The sequence below is a fragment of the Sorex araneus genome, chromosome 5 (genome assembly GCF_027595985.1).
Source record: "Sorex araneus isolate mSorAra2 chromosome 5, mSorAra2.pri, whole genome shotgun sequence".
Classification (NCBI taxonomy): Eukaryota; Metazoa; Chordata; class Mammalia; order Eulipotyphla; family Soricidae; genus Sorex; species Sorex araneus.
Window position 1 is genome coordinate 85,017,446 of NC_073306.1, and position 14,292 is coordinate 85,031,737.

A 14,292-nucleotide genomic window follows, 5' to 3' on the forward strand; every position below is an offset into this window, starting at 1 on the left:
GCCTGGCTGAGGGGGACACGAGGAAGGAAATAGACCCTGCCGGTCCCTCCTGGGCCTTGCGGAACCAGGTATGGAATTCTGGGGTGGCCACAGTGAGGAACCTTAGAATTCGGCGAGAGCCACAGAACCTGGGGTGCCTCCTGGAGACGAGGACATTGGGGCTCTCTGCTGAGTCCGGCATGAAGGCCGGCTCGCGGCCTGGTGGCGCCCGGGAGCCCGGCATGGCGCGGGCGACTGTGCGAAGCGTGGGGGGCTTCACCTTTGGCCTGGCCCTGGCCACGGCCTACGGGATCCTGGAGCTGGTGGTGGAAGGACGCAGCCCCTGGGTGTGCCTGGTGGGCACCTTCTCCTTGGCGGCCTTCCTCGGCCTGGGCATGGGCTTCTCGCGCCAGGTCCGCGTCACTGTCCTGCTGGTGCTGCCCCAGGTCTTCTCGAGTGAGCGGGGAAGGGGCGGGGAAGGGCAGGGCTGGGGGGGCAGTGCTCAGGGCTCGCTCCTGAGCTTGGGGCACACATGCAGTGCTGGGGCTTGTTTGTTTTTTTTCTTTTTGGGTCACACCCAGCGATGCTCAGGGGTGACTCCTGGCTCTGCACTCAGGAATTTCTCCTGGTGGTGCTCGGGGGACCATACGGGATGCCAGGGATCGAACCTAGGTCGGCTGTGTGCAAGGCAAACGTCCTACCCGCTGTGCTATCGCTCCGGCCCCTGGTGCTGGGGCTTGAATCCAGATCCGCCTATGCCTTCCCTGCTGGGCCATTTCCCCAGCGGCCCTAGAATGTTCTGACGGGCTCTGTGGGGGCTGGGCCCTGGCTCTGAGGGCGCCGTTCCCCCCCCCCCCCCCCAGAGCAGGGCCGGACACTGCTCCTGGTGGCTGCCTTCGGGCTGGTGCTACAGGGCCCTTGTACCAACACCCTGCGCAACTTCACCCGGGCCAGCGAGGCTGTGGGCTGTGGGGCAGAGCTGGCGCTGAACCAGACGGCGGAAACACTGCAGCGGGCCCGGCAGCCCCTCGTCAGTAAGAGCCGCACTACCCCTGCTCCCTTTTCCCTGGCAACAGCCCCCACCCAAGTGCTGGTCACAGGCGTGCAGCCCTGCCCCCGTCCTCTGTCCCTGCAGACACTGCCCCGTGCTGGGTGACCAGCACCCTCCCCAGAGCCCCGGGGGTATCCCGAGAGCCATCCCTGTAGTGCCCATTGCCCACTGCCTCTCAGGTGCCCTGAGCAAGATCAAAGCCATCGTGATAAAGGCCAAAGAGGTGGCTGACCGAGTACGCAAGTTCTTCCGCGCCATCATGGACAACGTCAAGCACGTAGGTCAGCGCGGCTCAACGTCTGGGGGTTTCTCGGGGAGGGGTATCCACCCCCCACAGCCCCAGTGTCTTCACCCTGATCCCTGCCCAGGACTCCCAGGCCCCGTTCGGGTGCCCATCAGGACCGGCCACAGGCCCCAACAGCTTGGGGCACCGTCCCCTGCACAGACTGAGGTCCCCTCCCTGACTGGCCCGGTCCTGCCTCCCATCCCAGCCAGGACGCTGCGGAACGTGTGGTTCTGGCTCCTGCACATCGGGGACGTGTGCAACGCGGAGCTGGGCAACCCCTACACGAAGTGTGCGCACACCTTCGACGACGCCAAGACCCACTGCATGCAGCTCGTCCCCCACGCCTACCACCTGTGCTATGTGCTCATGCCCTTCAAGCTGGTGCTGTGCGGGCTCGCGAGCGGTGAGGACGCTGGGAGTGGCACCAGCTGGGCAAAGGCAGGGGTCAGTACAGGGAGGATCTAGGACTGCTGGGCCCAGCATGGAGGGACAGTGAAAAGGGGACTAATGGGGGCAGAGCAAGCGGGCAGAGGGCAGGTCCTTGCCTTGCACGCGGCCAAGCCGAGTTAGATTCCTGACACCCCCATATGGTCCCCTGAGACCTGCCAGGAGTGATCCCTGATCAGAGAGACAGGAATAATCCTGAGCACTGATGGGTGTGGGCCAAAAATGAGAGAGAGAGAGAGAGAGAGAAAGGAAGGAAGGAAAGGAGGGAGGGAGGGAGGAAGAAAGGAAGGAAGGAAGGAAGGAAGGAAGGAAGGAAGGAAGGAAGGAAGGAAGGAGGGAAGGAAGGAGGGGGAAGGGAGGGAAGGAGGAAAAAAGGAAGGGAGGGAGGGAGGAAGGGAGGAAGGAAGGAAGAGGACAAACGTGGTGTGGGGGTGGTGATATGGAAAAACCAAAAGGTGTTGAGGGGGACCTCAGAGATCAGAGGGGGGAAGGAGCTTGCTTGCCTTGCATGTGACTGACCAGGGTTTAATCCCTGTCACTGCAAAGGGCCCCTGAGCCCAGTCAGGAGTGATCCCTGAGCACAGAGCCAGGATAAGCCCTGAGCATGTCAGGTGTGAGCCACAAAACAAAACAAACAAGACATTGATTCGCCAGTGCACCTGGAGGGAAAGCAGGGGCCTGAGTGTGGGGCAGGGGGCGTCCAGGCCCTGCTGACCCGCGGCTGTCTCAGTGGTCCAGGTGTTCTGTGTCATCCCGCAGTATATCCAGCCCTTCCTGCGCCAGACCATCGGCACCCGTGAGTGGCCCCTCCTGTCCCAGGCGGGCGCAGCACCTGCACTTGGGGTCTCCCCACACCTGCTAGACCCAGGCCAGGCGGGGGACTCCCAGAACAGAGGACACGGGAGAAGAGAGCCCGTGAGGGCTGGCAAGATGGTGCAGTGGGCAGGGCACTTGCCTGACAGGCAGCCAAGCCTGGGCTGGGGCCCCAGCAGGGCATGGGGGGGGCTCAGCCCTGCCAGGAGTGGTCCCTGAATGCAGAGTACAAATCAAAAGACAAAGCCTAGGAGAACAGTGAGGTGGAGGCGCCTTGGCAGCTCTCAGAGCAGGAACCCCGAGGGAAGTGGGGGGCGTCTCCGTGCTCCCCACCCCACCCCTGTCCTGGCTCACCACTGCCCTGTCCGCCGCCGCCCAGCCGTGATCAAGCTCATTAACCGGGTGCGGCGGGAGTTCGAGTTCAACGTGACGGCCACGCACCACTTCTCCGTGCATCTCAACGCCTCGCGGAGCCTGTCGCAGGTGGCGCTGGACCTGCGCGAGGCGGTGGGCCTGAAGGTGTACCGCGTGCGGGAGGTGCTGGCGCTCATGGGGTACAGCACCCCGCTGCTGCTCACGCTGCTCTACCTCCAGTGAGCGGCAGGGGGCGCCGGCGGGCGGGAGGGGCGCGCCCGCGGGGCTGCCCCCGCCCTGAGGCTCGCCCCTCGCTCGCAGAGCCCTGTTCTACCGGTACGGGTATCTGAACTGGGACCATTTCGACAACATCTACATCACCGACCGCTTCCTGAGCATGGAGGCCCTGCGCGCCAGGGCCGGGCTGCCCACCGTGCTGCCCCTCAGCGCCCAGGAGTCGCAGCATTACATCCGGCCGGGTGAGGGGCCCTGACCCTGATCCCCAGCGCGGGCCGCAGGGATGCGGGGGCCAGAGATAGGGCGGCCAAGGCTCCCGTGGATGCAGGTGGGGTGCGTGAGGCCAGGGCGCGGGCCCTCTTGAAGAGAGACCCCTGCCTGCAGAGCCCGCTCAGAGGTGGGTGGAGACTGGGTGCCTCCTGACCACGTCCCCACCGCCCCCCCAGGCTCCATCATCCTGTCCAGGTGGGAGCAGCTGCTCTACCTCCTGTCCACGCTCAGCCTCATCCGCCACATCCTCCTGGTGCTGCTGCTGGTCTTCCTGGACTATGCTGTCTTCTGGCTGCTGGACCTGGCCCGGTACCACCTTCAGGGAGAGATTGTGGCCCGCAGTGAGTCCCCACACCTCTCCCTGCTCCGGACTCTCGCCTGACTCCCAGCCCCTGATGGGGCTTTCTGCTGGCGGTGCTCAGGGCTGACTCCTGACAGCATTCCGGGTTCCCTCCCGCAGTGCTCAGGGCTAACTCCTGACCTTACACTCAGGGCTCCCTCCCGCCAGTGCTCAGGCGGGTGCTGACCCCTGATAGCACTCAGGGCTTCCTCCCGGTGGTGCTCACGGCTGACTCCTGTATCTGCACTCAGGAATTACTCCTGGAGGTGCTCAGGGGACCCTATGGGATGTCGGGTTGGCCACATGCAAGGGAAACACCCTACCAGCTCGTCTATCACTCTAGTCCTGAATATTCCTGATTCTTTTTGTTGTTTTTGGGTCACACCCGGCACTGCTCAGGGGTTACTCCTGGCTCTGCACTCAGGAATCACTCCTAGTGGTGCTCAGGGGACCATACAGGATGCTGGGGACTGAACCCAGATCTGCTGCACACAAGGCAAGCGCTGTCCCCACTGGACTATCACTCCAGCCTGAGGCTCCCTATTTTTACCTGCCTGGTCCCCCTGCATAACAAAGTGCCCAGTTCAATGCTGTCTTGAGAGAGAGTAAAGGGGCGGGTGCTTGCCTGGCATACAGTTGACACGGGTTCAATCCCTAGAGCTGTGTAAAGTCCTCCTGAGCATTGCCAGGAGTGAACCCTAAGCAAAAGAGAAAAACAAGGTTGTGCCCTGACAGGGTAGTTGAAGTCACAAGTTGTAGAGGTGACTGGCCAGGTGTGAGTCCAGCTCTGGGCTTCCCTCACCCTCGACCTTGCAGTGCTTCAGTTTCCTCATCTGAACCATGGGGTCATGATGGCACCTGCCGGGTGGGGACACGACCCAAAGGGCTGGGCCTATGCTTTGTATGTGGGAGCCTTGGCTTGGAGTCCCTGAGCACTGTGCAGGGTGAGGCCTCTGAGCACTGCTGGGTGTGATCCAAAAACCAACAACAGAAAAGGGGAAAAGAGTGTAAACAAGGAGCTGGAGAGATAGTTCAAGGCTAAGTCACTTACCCTGCATGTGACTGACCCAGGTTCTAACCCAGTACCACGTGGGTTTCCTGAGCACAGCCAGGAGTGACCCCTGGGCCAGAGGGGTCACAGAGCAGGAGTCAGCCCTGAGCACTGCCCATGTGCCACGCTGCCCCCATACTGCCAAAAAAAGGAGAGAAAGCAAAAAAAAAAATAATGAGAAAGCATTGGACTGGAGTGATAGCACAACAGGTAGGGCGTTTGCCTGCACATGTCCAACCTGGGTTCAATTCCTTCGTCCCTCTTGGAGAGCCTGACAAGCTACTGAGAGTATCCTCCCGCACGGCAGAGCCTGGCAAGCTTCACTTGTATCACTTGTCATCCCACTGATCTTTGATTTGCTCCAGCGGGCTCCAGTAACGTCTCCATTCGTCCCTGTCGCGTGCTTGTGTAGCCCAATGGTATCTGCTCGCTCCAGGAACACGAAGAGCCTCAAACCTTTCATTCAGGGTTTTGACGAAGAAGTTTGACCATCTCGTAGGTGGGCGGCCACGTGGTCTTTTGACGTCCCGTGGAATCCAGTCAGTAATAGTTCTAGTCCAGTGGTCATCTCTGAATCTCAATACGTGTCCAGCCCATCTGATTTTTGATGCCTTGGCAAACGAGACAGCGTCCCTGATTCTTGATCGTCAACGGAGGTTGGAACTCTGGATTCCTTCTCTCACTTGAGTGAAACGTGATACTCCTAGCATGGCTCTTTCCATTCTTCTTTGGGACACCTGAACAGCGTTCTCATCCTGTTTTCGTAGGGCCCAGGTCTCTGAGGCATATGTTAGTGCAGGAAGAATGGTGGAGTTGAAAAGATGTGCCCGGAGCCAGAGGTTCTTTGTCCTCTTAACCACTTCTTCAATGCTCTTGAAGGTGTTCCACGCTGCTCTCTTCCTCCTGCGCAGTTCTGGCACCAACAAGTCATTCCTCATGTTGAGTTCTCGACCCAGGTACACATAGCTGCTGCATTTGGAGATGTTCGTTCCGTTGAGAGCAAATGGAGCTTCAGGGACTAGTTCATTTTTTATGAACATTGTTTTGCTGAGATTCAACTGCAGTCCGATCTTTCCACACTTGCGGTCGAAGTTGACCAGCATTTGTGCTGCTTGGCTAATCTTTGGTGTTATTAGAATGATGTCATCAGTGAAGGTGGTGGTGCAGTTGCCGACCGTCTATTTTCACTCCCAGGGGCTGGAGCAATAGCACAGTGGGTAGGGCATTTGCCTTGCACATGACCAACCTGGGTTCGATTTTCAGCATTTCATATGGTCCCCTGAGCACCGCCAGGAGTGATTCCTGAGTGCAGAGCCAGGAGTCACCCCTGTGCATCGCCAGGTGTGACCCAAAAAGTAAAAAAATAAATAAATTATTTTCACTCCCATTCCTTCCCATTCCAGTCATCGCATGATGTTCTCGAGGGTGGCACTGAAGAGTTTCGGTGAAATGGTATCACCCTGCCGAACCCCTCTCTTTACGTCAATGATCACTTCCTTGTAGAATGGTGAGATCCTGGTGGTGAATACACAATATAGCTCTCAGAGGATCTTGATGTACTGAGTTTGAACTCCCTGTTTGTCTAGGGCTTCGATGACCACTTAGTCTCAAAAGAATCTTTGGCCTTCTTTAAGTTGATAAACGTTAGACAGAGTGGCATCTTGAACTCTCGAGAAACTTAAATGAGCTTGTGGTCAATTGTGCTGAGTCCTTTTCAGAACCTGGCTTGCTCACATGCTTGTCCTTCATCTATTCTATTCAGGATGACTTGAGTGAACAACTTGTAGACGACAGACAACAGGCAGATTGGGCAATAGTTGCTGATGTCGTGGATGTCTTCCTTCTTGTACAACAGAACAGTCCTGCTGGTTTTCCACTGTGACGGAACCTTGCATACAGACAGGTGGCGTGTGAAGAGCCGAGCCAGTGTATTGACAAGTACTGGTGGCAGATTCTTCAGGTGTTCGAGTCTGACCTTGTCTGGACCGGGTGCTGTACATGTCTTTACCGATGAAATGGCATGTTGGATTTCGGAAGGGAGGACGTTGGGAACGACATATCCGTTCTGCAGAATTTGGTATGTGGGCAGGTGGACCTGACTGTCAAAGAGATCCAAGTAGAAATCGTGAATAATCCTTTCCATTGCTCTTCTGTAAGATCCATCAGGACGTCGGAGGGCAATCATCTTAGTCTTGTAGTTGGCGAAGGACAGGCGAGCGTTGCAAATACTTTTCCCAGCTTCTTCCACATCGGCCAACACTGCTCCTGTTCTCTCTTTGAGGTCTTCCTTTATCGCTTCTCTGCACAGCTCTGCGAGCTTGGGAGCTTGGACATTAGCTTGTGGTTGCCTGAGGCTCATGCCAAACCACGTTGATGAATGAGTTCGAGGGTTTCCAAAGACAGGTATCTGTTTGTGGCTTTCCCACTCTCGGCATTCTTCGCACAGTCATGGAGGTGCTGAACCAGTCGATCGTATTCCTTGTTGATGTTGTCAGTGATGGCATCTTCTCTTGTTGCCGCAATAGTGCCAAAGAGCAGTTGGTCATTCTGGGAGTTCTCTTCTTAAATTTAAACTTTGCAGACCTTTCTCCCTACTCTGAAGTAGAATTTTGCATGAAGGAGACGGTGGTCTGATCCCATTTGGAATTTGGGGACAACAGCAATATCAGTCAGGCAAAACCTTCGATTGAATATGATGTGGTCAATTTTATTGTGGGAACTGTCCACCGGGAGACTCTCATGTCCAACATTTAGATTCGGCCTTCTGGAACTGTGAGTTAGGATGGTTTTGGTCGACATGATGAACTCAGACAGTCTCTCACCCTGTTCGTTCCATTCTAGGCCATGGGTCCCAATGTGGAGTTCTTCAGGCGACCTTCTCCGTCCTATCTTGGCATTAAAATCACCAACAATGATCTTGTAGAAGGTGTGGTCTTCTTTATAGACCTTCTCCAGCTCCATGTAGAGCTATCTCAATTTCTTCTTCATCGTAGTTGACTTAAAAGCAAGATTCACGGCCACGCAATATCTTATAGCCTACTTCTCCCTCTGGAAGAACCTGGCAAACTACCAGGAGCTTCCTGCCCACATGGGAGAAACTCGCAAGGTCCCCATGGTGTATTAATATGCCCAAACCAGTTACAAGCTGGGGCTCATTCTCCTGACCCTGAAAGAGCCTCCAATTCGGCATCATTGGGAAGGCTGAGTAGAGAGAGGCTTCTAAAATCTCAGGGCTAGGATGAATGGAGATGTTGCTGAGACCACTCGAGAAATTCGATGATCAACGGGATGATGATGATGATGATGATGACATAGTTGGATGTTGGTGCATAGATGATGAAGATAGAAACTGCTGGCAGTGAGTCACATCTATTCAAGCGTAATCGTCCAATTCGGGTTGTTAGGCATTCAAATGAATCAGTGCTCACGGCCAAGTTCATGTTGACAAGGACACCGACACCACCAACGCCTCTGTTCCAAGGAACAGTTCTTCTCCAGTGTCAAAAAAGGCGTGATGTGATCGATACCTTCTTGTTTCGGTCAGACCAATGATGTTGTACTTGATCTTCTGTGCTTGCACCATCAGGTCCTTGATGAATGCTTCTGATGCCAGCGTACATGCGTGAAAGTACGGTCATTTTAGTCTTCCTTCGTTTTGGCAGTCTAGTTCGTCCCTGAGATTTTATCAGCCTCTCCTTGCTCATCTTTCTTAACGCTGCCGTATTGGAGGCTCTTTCAGTGTAAGGCAGATGAGGCCCATTGATGTTACTGTTTTTGGCATATCGAATATGCCACAGGTAGCTTGCCAGGCTCTGCCATGTGAGCGGGGTACTCTCGGTAACTTGCCGGGCTCTCTGAGAGGGATGAAGGCTTTTTTATTTTTTTTAACTGAATTACTGTGAGATAGTTACAAGCTTTCATGTTTGGGTTACAATCACACAATGATCAAACACCCATCCCTCCACCAGTGCACATTCCCCACCACCAATAGGGATGGAGGCTTTTAGGGCGGCTCAAATCGCTCTTACAGGTGTTCCCATGGTTCACACCATATTTGAATTCCATCAAATACTGTGCAGAAATTATGGGAAGTGGGTATTAAGTGTCTTATGGTGTGTCCGGAAAGCGGCCTGGAGCGTGGCGGTGGCTAGGTAGTGGAGGTAGTGGAGACCTCCTGGTGAGGTATTTATCTGGCTCCGGTAGGGTGGGGCATCTGGGTTTGATCCCTGGAGCGCTGGAGATTGGAGGAAACAGACAGGATCTTGTTTCTGGGTCTTGGGTCTCGTTGAGCCTGGAGTCCAAGGTCACAAAGTTACGCTTTACCTGGTTCTGTGGGGCTTCACTCATGTGCGAGGTTCTACTCAAGTGTCTGGCAAGCTACCCGTGGCGTATTTGATATGTCAAAAGCAATAACAAGTTTTACAATGGAGATGTTACTGGTGCCCACTCGAGCAAATCGATGAACAACAGGACGACAGTGCTACGTTGAGAAAGCATTACGTCCAGTGCCTGCTACATGGTCAGGACACAGGAAACACTTTAATAAATGCTTCCGGGGGCTTCACCAGGCAGGGCACTGGCTCACGGGCATGTCTGGGTCCTTTCAGAGCCTGTGGCCCAGGCAGGAGAACAGGCATCAGTGCCAGGCAGCTGCCCATGGAGCAGTCCCAGGAGCCAGGGCAGATGTTAGGCCCCAGCTACCAGGAGCGGTTCTGGGGTATCCGAGGCCCCGGGGGCAGGGACGCAGAGCTGCCACCTGCCTGCTCCCCTCCCCGCTCTGGGAGACGCAGCCCCCTGCCGGCTGAAGGGCCCCCAGAGTGTCCCCGTCCTGTGCAGGCCCCATGCTGGTCTCCATAACGGTGAAAGGTGAAGGCTACACGGGAACCATTTTCCGGGACCTGGTGTCGGCCTTCGAGGTCCTGCAGCAAGGGAACGTCAGCGTCCTATCTCGCCGCTGCCTCCTGCGGCCCTCGGAGCCCGACCCCACTGGTTACATCGCTATCGGTATTGGCACCTTCCAGGGGAGGGGGCAGCTGGGCGGGGCTGAAACTGTGCCCACCAGCTTCCTGCTGTGCCCAGGTGCCATGTACGGACTGTGCTTCTTCGTCACCCTGTTTGGCAGCTACATCAGCCGGCTGCGGCGGCTCATCTGTGCTTGCTACTACCCCTCCAGGGAGCAGGTGAGGCCCTGGCATCTCCCCCCCAGCTGCTCCCTTCCTGGCTGCAGTCTTATTGTGGGGGATCTTAGACCCCTCCCGCACCCCCAGCCCCTCCTCTCTGCAGGAACCCAAAACCAAGTGCCCTACTGGGAGGTCTCTGACTCCAGAAGGGGCTGGGAGAAATGATGCCTCTTGGGGGTGGGAGTGAGACAGGCAACCTTGATGCTGCTGCCCTGGGGTCCGTCTCTGGCACCCGCTATGGCCCTGCCAGCCAGGAGTCAGCCCTCAGCACTACCAAGTATGATGCCAAGAAAAAAAAAAAGGAGGAAGAAATGATGCCATTTGAGACAAACAAGGCTTCCTGGGGCAGAGTCTGACTCCAGCTTTGGTTAAAACTTTGGTGGAGGGGCCAGAGCGATAGCACAGCGTAGGGTGTTTGCCTTGCACGTGGCCAACCTGGGTTCTATTCCCGGCATCCCATATGGTCCCCCAAGCACCGCCAGGAGCGATTCCTGAGTGCAGAGCCAGGAGTAACCCCTGTGCATTGCCAGGTGTGACCCCAAAAGCAAAAGAAAACAACAAAAAACCTTTGGTGGAAGCCGGAGAGAGACAGTGGTCTGGGTAGGGAGCTTGCCCTTGCCATCCAGGGCTCAATCCCCAGCACCACACAAGGGCCTGAGCCCTGCAGGGGTGGTTCCTGAGCGCAGTCAGGTGTGCTCCCCCCAGTAAAAACAAAGACCTCGGTGGCCAGGTCTTGGGGTGTGCATGGAAGCTGGGCCCGGAGTCCTCTCTCACAATCATCTGCCCAGTCCTGACTGTCCATCCGTGCCTGTGCTGTCTGGACACCTGCTGGAGCTCAGACCTCGGGGCAGCCAGATGGGCTCTCCCCAAGACACTCAGCTACAGCGGCTGCCCCGGCTGCAGGAAGGCAGTGCAGCAGGGGAGTGGGGGGGTGGGGGGCCCAGGGAAGGAGCCTGCAGAGGTGCCCTCCCAGGGAGGGGCGTGGGAGGGGCCAGAGGAGTCTCAGAGAGGCATGGAGCGGGGAGAAGGGAGGGGGCCTGGGGGAGAGGCAGCAGGAGCAAGTGGCCACCCCATCTCTGTTCCCAGGAGAGAATCTCTTACCTCTACAACCTGATTCTGAGCCGCCGGCACACCCTGTCAGCGGCCCTGCACCGCACAGTGCTTCGGCGGGCAGCTGACCAGGGCTATGTGAGTGTCCTCCAGGTGCTGGCCCAGAGGTGAGCCCGGCAAGACAAAACCTCACATGCCACTGACCAGGATTCGATCCCTGGCACCGCATAGGGTCCCCGAGCCCCACCAGAGTGATCCCTGCACGCAGTTAGGAGTAAACTCTGAGCACTGCTGGAAGTGCTCCAAAACCAAAGACACTTTTTTCTTTTTGGGTCACACCTGGCAATGTACAGGGGTTACTCCTGGTTCTGCACTCAGGAGTTACTCCTGGCGGTGCTCAGGGGACCATATGGGATGCTGGGAATCGAACCCGGGTCGGCCAGGTGCAAGGCAAATGCCCTACCCACTGCACTATCACTCTAGCCCCTGAACCAAAGGCACTTTAAAAGGGGCTGGAGAGAGAGTACAGCAGGGAGGCACTTGGTCCAACCTGGGTTTGACTCCTGCCACTACATGTGGTCTCCGAGCCCACCAGGAAGGACCCCTGAATGTAGAGCCAGGAGGAAACCTTGAGCACAGCCGACAACTGATGTGGCAACCAAAGGAAAAAAATAAAAAAACAACTTGAGTAAGCTATAAATGGGGTGTTTGCTGTGCTACAAAAACCTAATCTGGGAGCCCACCTTGCAAGCTGATGACATGGTCCCTAGAGCATCACTAGGTGTGGCCTCCCGAAAAACAAAACAAGGAAAAAGAGGTTGAGGTCCATATAGACCCCCTCAATCCACCCAAAGTGAGGGAGGCTGGGCAGGAGAAAAGGTGGTGTTCTCTCTCTCCATGCTGTTGGGAGGGAGATTTGGGGTTAGAATTGGGGGCTGAGGGGTGCCAGAGAGATAGTACAGCAGATAGGGTGCATTCCTCGGACACAGCCGACCCAGGTCGATCCCAGCATCCCATATGGTCCCCCAAGTAATTTCTGAGTGCAGAGCCAGGAGTGTGAGCACTGCGGGGTGTGGCCCCCCCAAGGAAATACAGAATTGGGGGGTGAGGAGTGGAAGGTGGAGGAGGGGGGTTGCCCGCTGAGGGCTGGTGCCAGGCTGCAAAGGTCTCCAGACCAGGAGGGTGGGTGTGTCGGGGTCCGCCCTGCTGAGCGCTGGGACTCTTGGCTCTTGGCTCCTCAGGTGCTCCTACCTTGTCCCATTTCTGAGTCACTTCTGGCTGCCCAAACCCTACTGCCTGGGGTGTGGACAGACCCAGGAACAAGTGGACACCGAGAGTTTGGTGCCCTGTAGCACCCCAGGCTGCAAAGGTGAGGTGATCCCCACGGGAGTCACCACCCTCCCCACCCCCACCCCTGGTCAGGCACCTGGCGCAGTGGACCTGGCCGCCTGGGTTTCTCCCTTCTCCCCCTCCTCAGGGACACCCTCGCCGATCCCCACTCTGGCTGGAAGGTGGCAACTGGGAGGGGGACGGAGGCTAAGGGTTGTGAGGGGTGCCCACGCCCGCCCAGGTCTCTTCTGCCCCACCTGCTTCCGACTCCTGGACAACACTTGCCCCGTGTGCTCGGCGCCCCTCTCCTACCAGGGCACGGTGGACCTGGAGGGGTGAGTCTTGGCGGGCAAGAGGGGGCACTGGGCACAGTGGGCGGTGGCCCCCCACTGAGGTGCAGGAATTTTCCAGGGACTCCAGTGATGAGGAGGGACTGGAGCTCCGGCCAGCCGCCACCTGGAGGAAGGACCCTGAGCAGGAGTGGCTGCTGGGGGCGGCCCAGCCAGGAGCAGGGGACCCAGAGCTGGCCTCCAGCTCTGAGTCTAGGTGAGCGGGCGCTGGGGGCACTGGCCTGAGGAGCCACTACTGCCAGGACTGGGGGACATGCCCCAGGACAGGGCTGGAGAAGGTCAGAGGCAGCTGCATGACCAGCCGGGATGGGTAGGGGCTGGTCAGAGGCAAAGGGGAGAGCTGGGACTGGGGGCAAGCTGGCGAAGAGGGGGGGAATGGAGGGGGGAGGGGAGCGAGGCAGGGACAGAGAAGCATTCCAGGGGGAGGCCCTCGGAGTGTGGAGAATGCTAGACATTCGGAGGGGAGGCAGAGGGCGGAGAATGTGGGAGATAAGGTGGGAAGGGGTGGGGGAGGTGGGCAGGCCTGGGCCGACTGGCCTTTGAGAACCAGCCTGAGGCGGCTTACCCAAGGCCTGGAGCTCTGCTTGGAGGCTGGGCCCCAGCGGGGAGCTTTAGCAGAGGCCCTGGGGTAGGCAGCAGAGGGGCCAGGCTCGGCAGGACCCTGCAGGGCTCTGCAAGAGGTGTTTTGGGGACCCTGTGGCGGACAGCAGGAGGGGACAGCAGGCATCTGAGGCCCTTGGGTGTAGGAGAGTTCCAGTGTGGCTGGGAGAGGGCACAGGGGGAGTAGGGGGGGTGGAAGGGGAGACCTTCCTCTGGCTTTCTCCTGGGCGGTGGTGGGGGTGAGGCTCTGAGGCGTGACGGAGAAGGCTCAGATACAGAAAAACAGGGGGACATGGCTCCTTACAGCAACGCAGACTTTTTTTTTTATTTGAACTAGAACTTCTCTAGTTTAAAAAAGGAAGCTGAGGTGGGGTGGGTTTGTCAAGAGGAGGGAGTCGGCTGCTCAGAGCTCCAGAGTTGGGGGGACTCTCCCCCAGCCTGTGGGCAGTGCCAGCATATATGGCAGGGGCAGGTGGGGCCCTCTGGGTCCAGGCCAGGGCCGTGGCTGACCTTGGGCAGGCTCGGGGGTAACAGTCAGAGCCCCTACAGCCCTTGGCCTCACTTTCTCTGGGAGGGAGGCAGGGTCTGGGGGGTGGGCACCGCCTGCCTGGGGGAGTGAGCACAAAAGCCACGGGCAGAGGCAGGCCTAGAGCTCCCACTGGTGTGGAAACACAGGTGGCTACTGTGGGCAGGGGTGAGGAGGAGAGAGCGGGCATCCTGGGGATAACTGGCTTTGGGGAGAAGAGTGCAGGTGTGCAGCCTGGGGCCAGTGACCAGGAAGGAGGGGCACAGGGGATGGGTCCCAGCCAGGGCCGAAATGAAGAGTAAGTCTAGTGGGTGGGGAAGGTCACAGGGTCAAGGGGAGGCACCATCACAGTCCGGAGGAGGGGGCTGGCTAAGGGGTGGGGGAGAAAACCCAAATGCAGTGCTGGGGGTGGCAGGGTATTTGGAAAAA

The 14,292-nt window shown here is 57.7% G+C and overlaps 1 protein-coding gene across 1 annotated transcript; it reads left to right on the plus strand.

Annotated features, from left to right (window-relative positions):
• The first annotated feature begins 179 nt into the window (after positions 1 to 179).
• On the plus strand, positions 180 to 12,937 carry DCST2 (DC-STAMP domain containing 2). The gene is made up of 14 exons (XM_004619192.3): positions 180 to 435; positions 843 to 1,013; positions 1,210 to 1,311; positions 1,522 to 1,719; positions 2,494 to 2,559; positions 2,956 to 3,169; positions 3,252 to 3,409; positions 3,614 to 3,778; positions 9,665 to 9,832; positions 9,908 to 10,008; positions 11,095 to 11,225; positions 12,300 to 12,427; positions 12,629 to 12,722; positions 12,799 to 12,937. Exons 1-14 carry the CDS (start codon positions 180 to 182, stop codon positions 12,935 to 12,937), a joined length of 2,091 nt encoding a protein of 696 aa, XP_004619249.3.
• Positions 12,938 to 14,292: the final 1,355 nt, after the last annotated feature.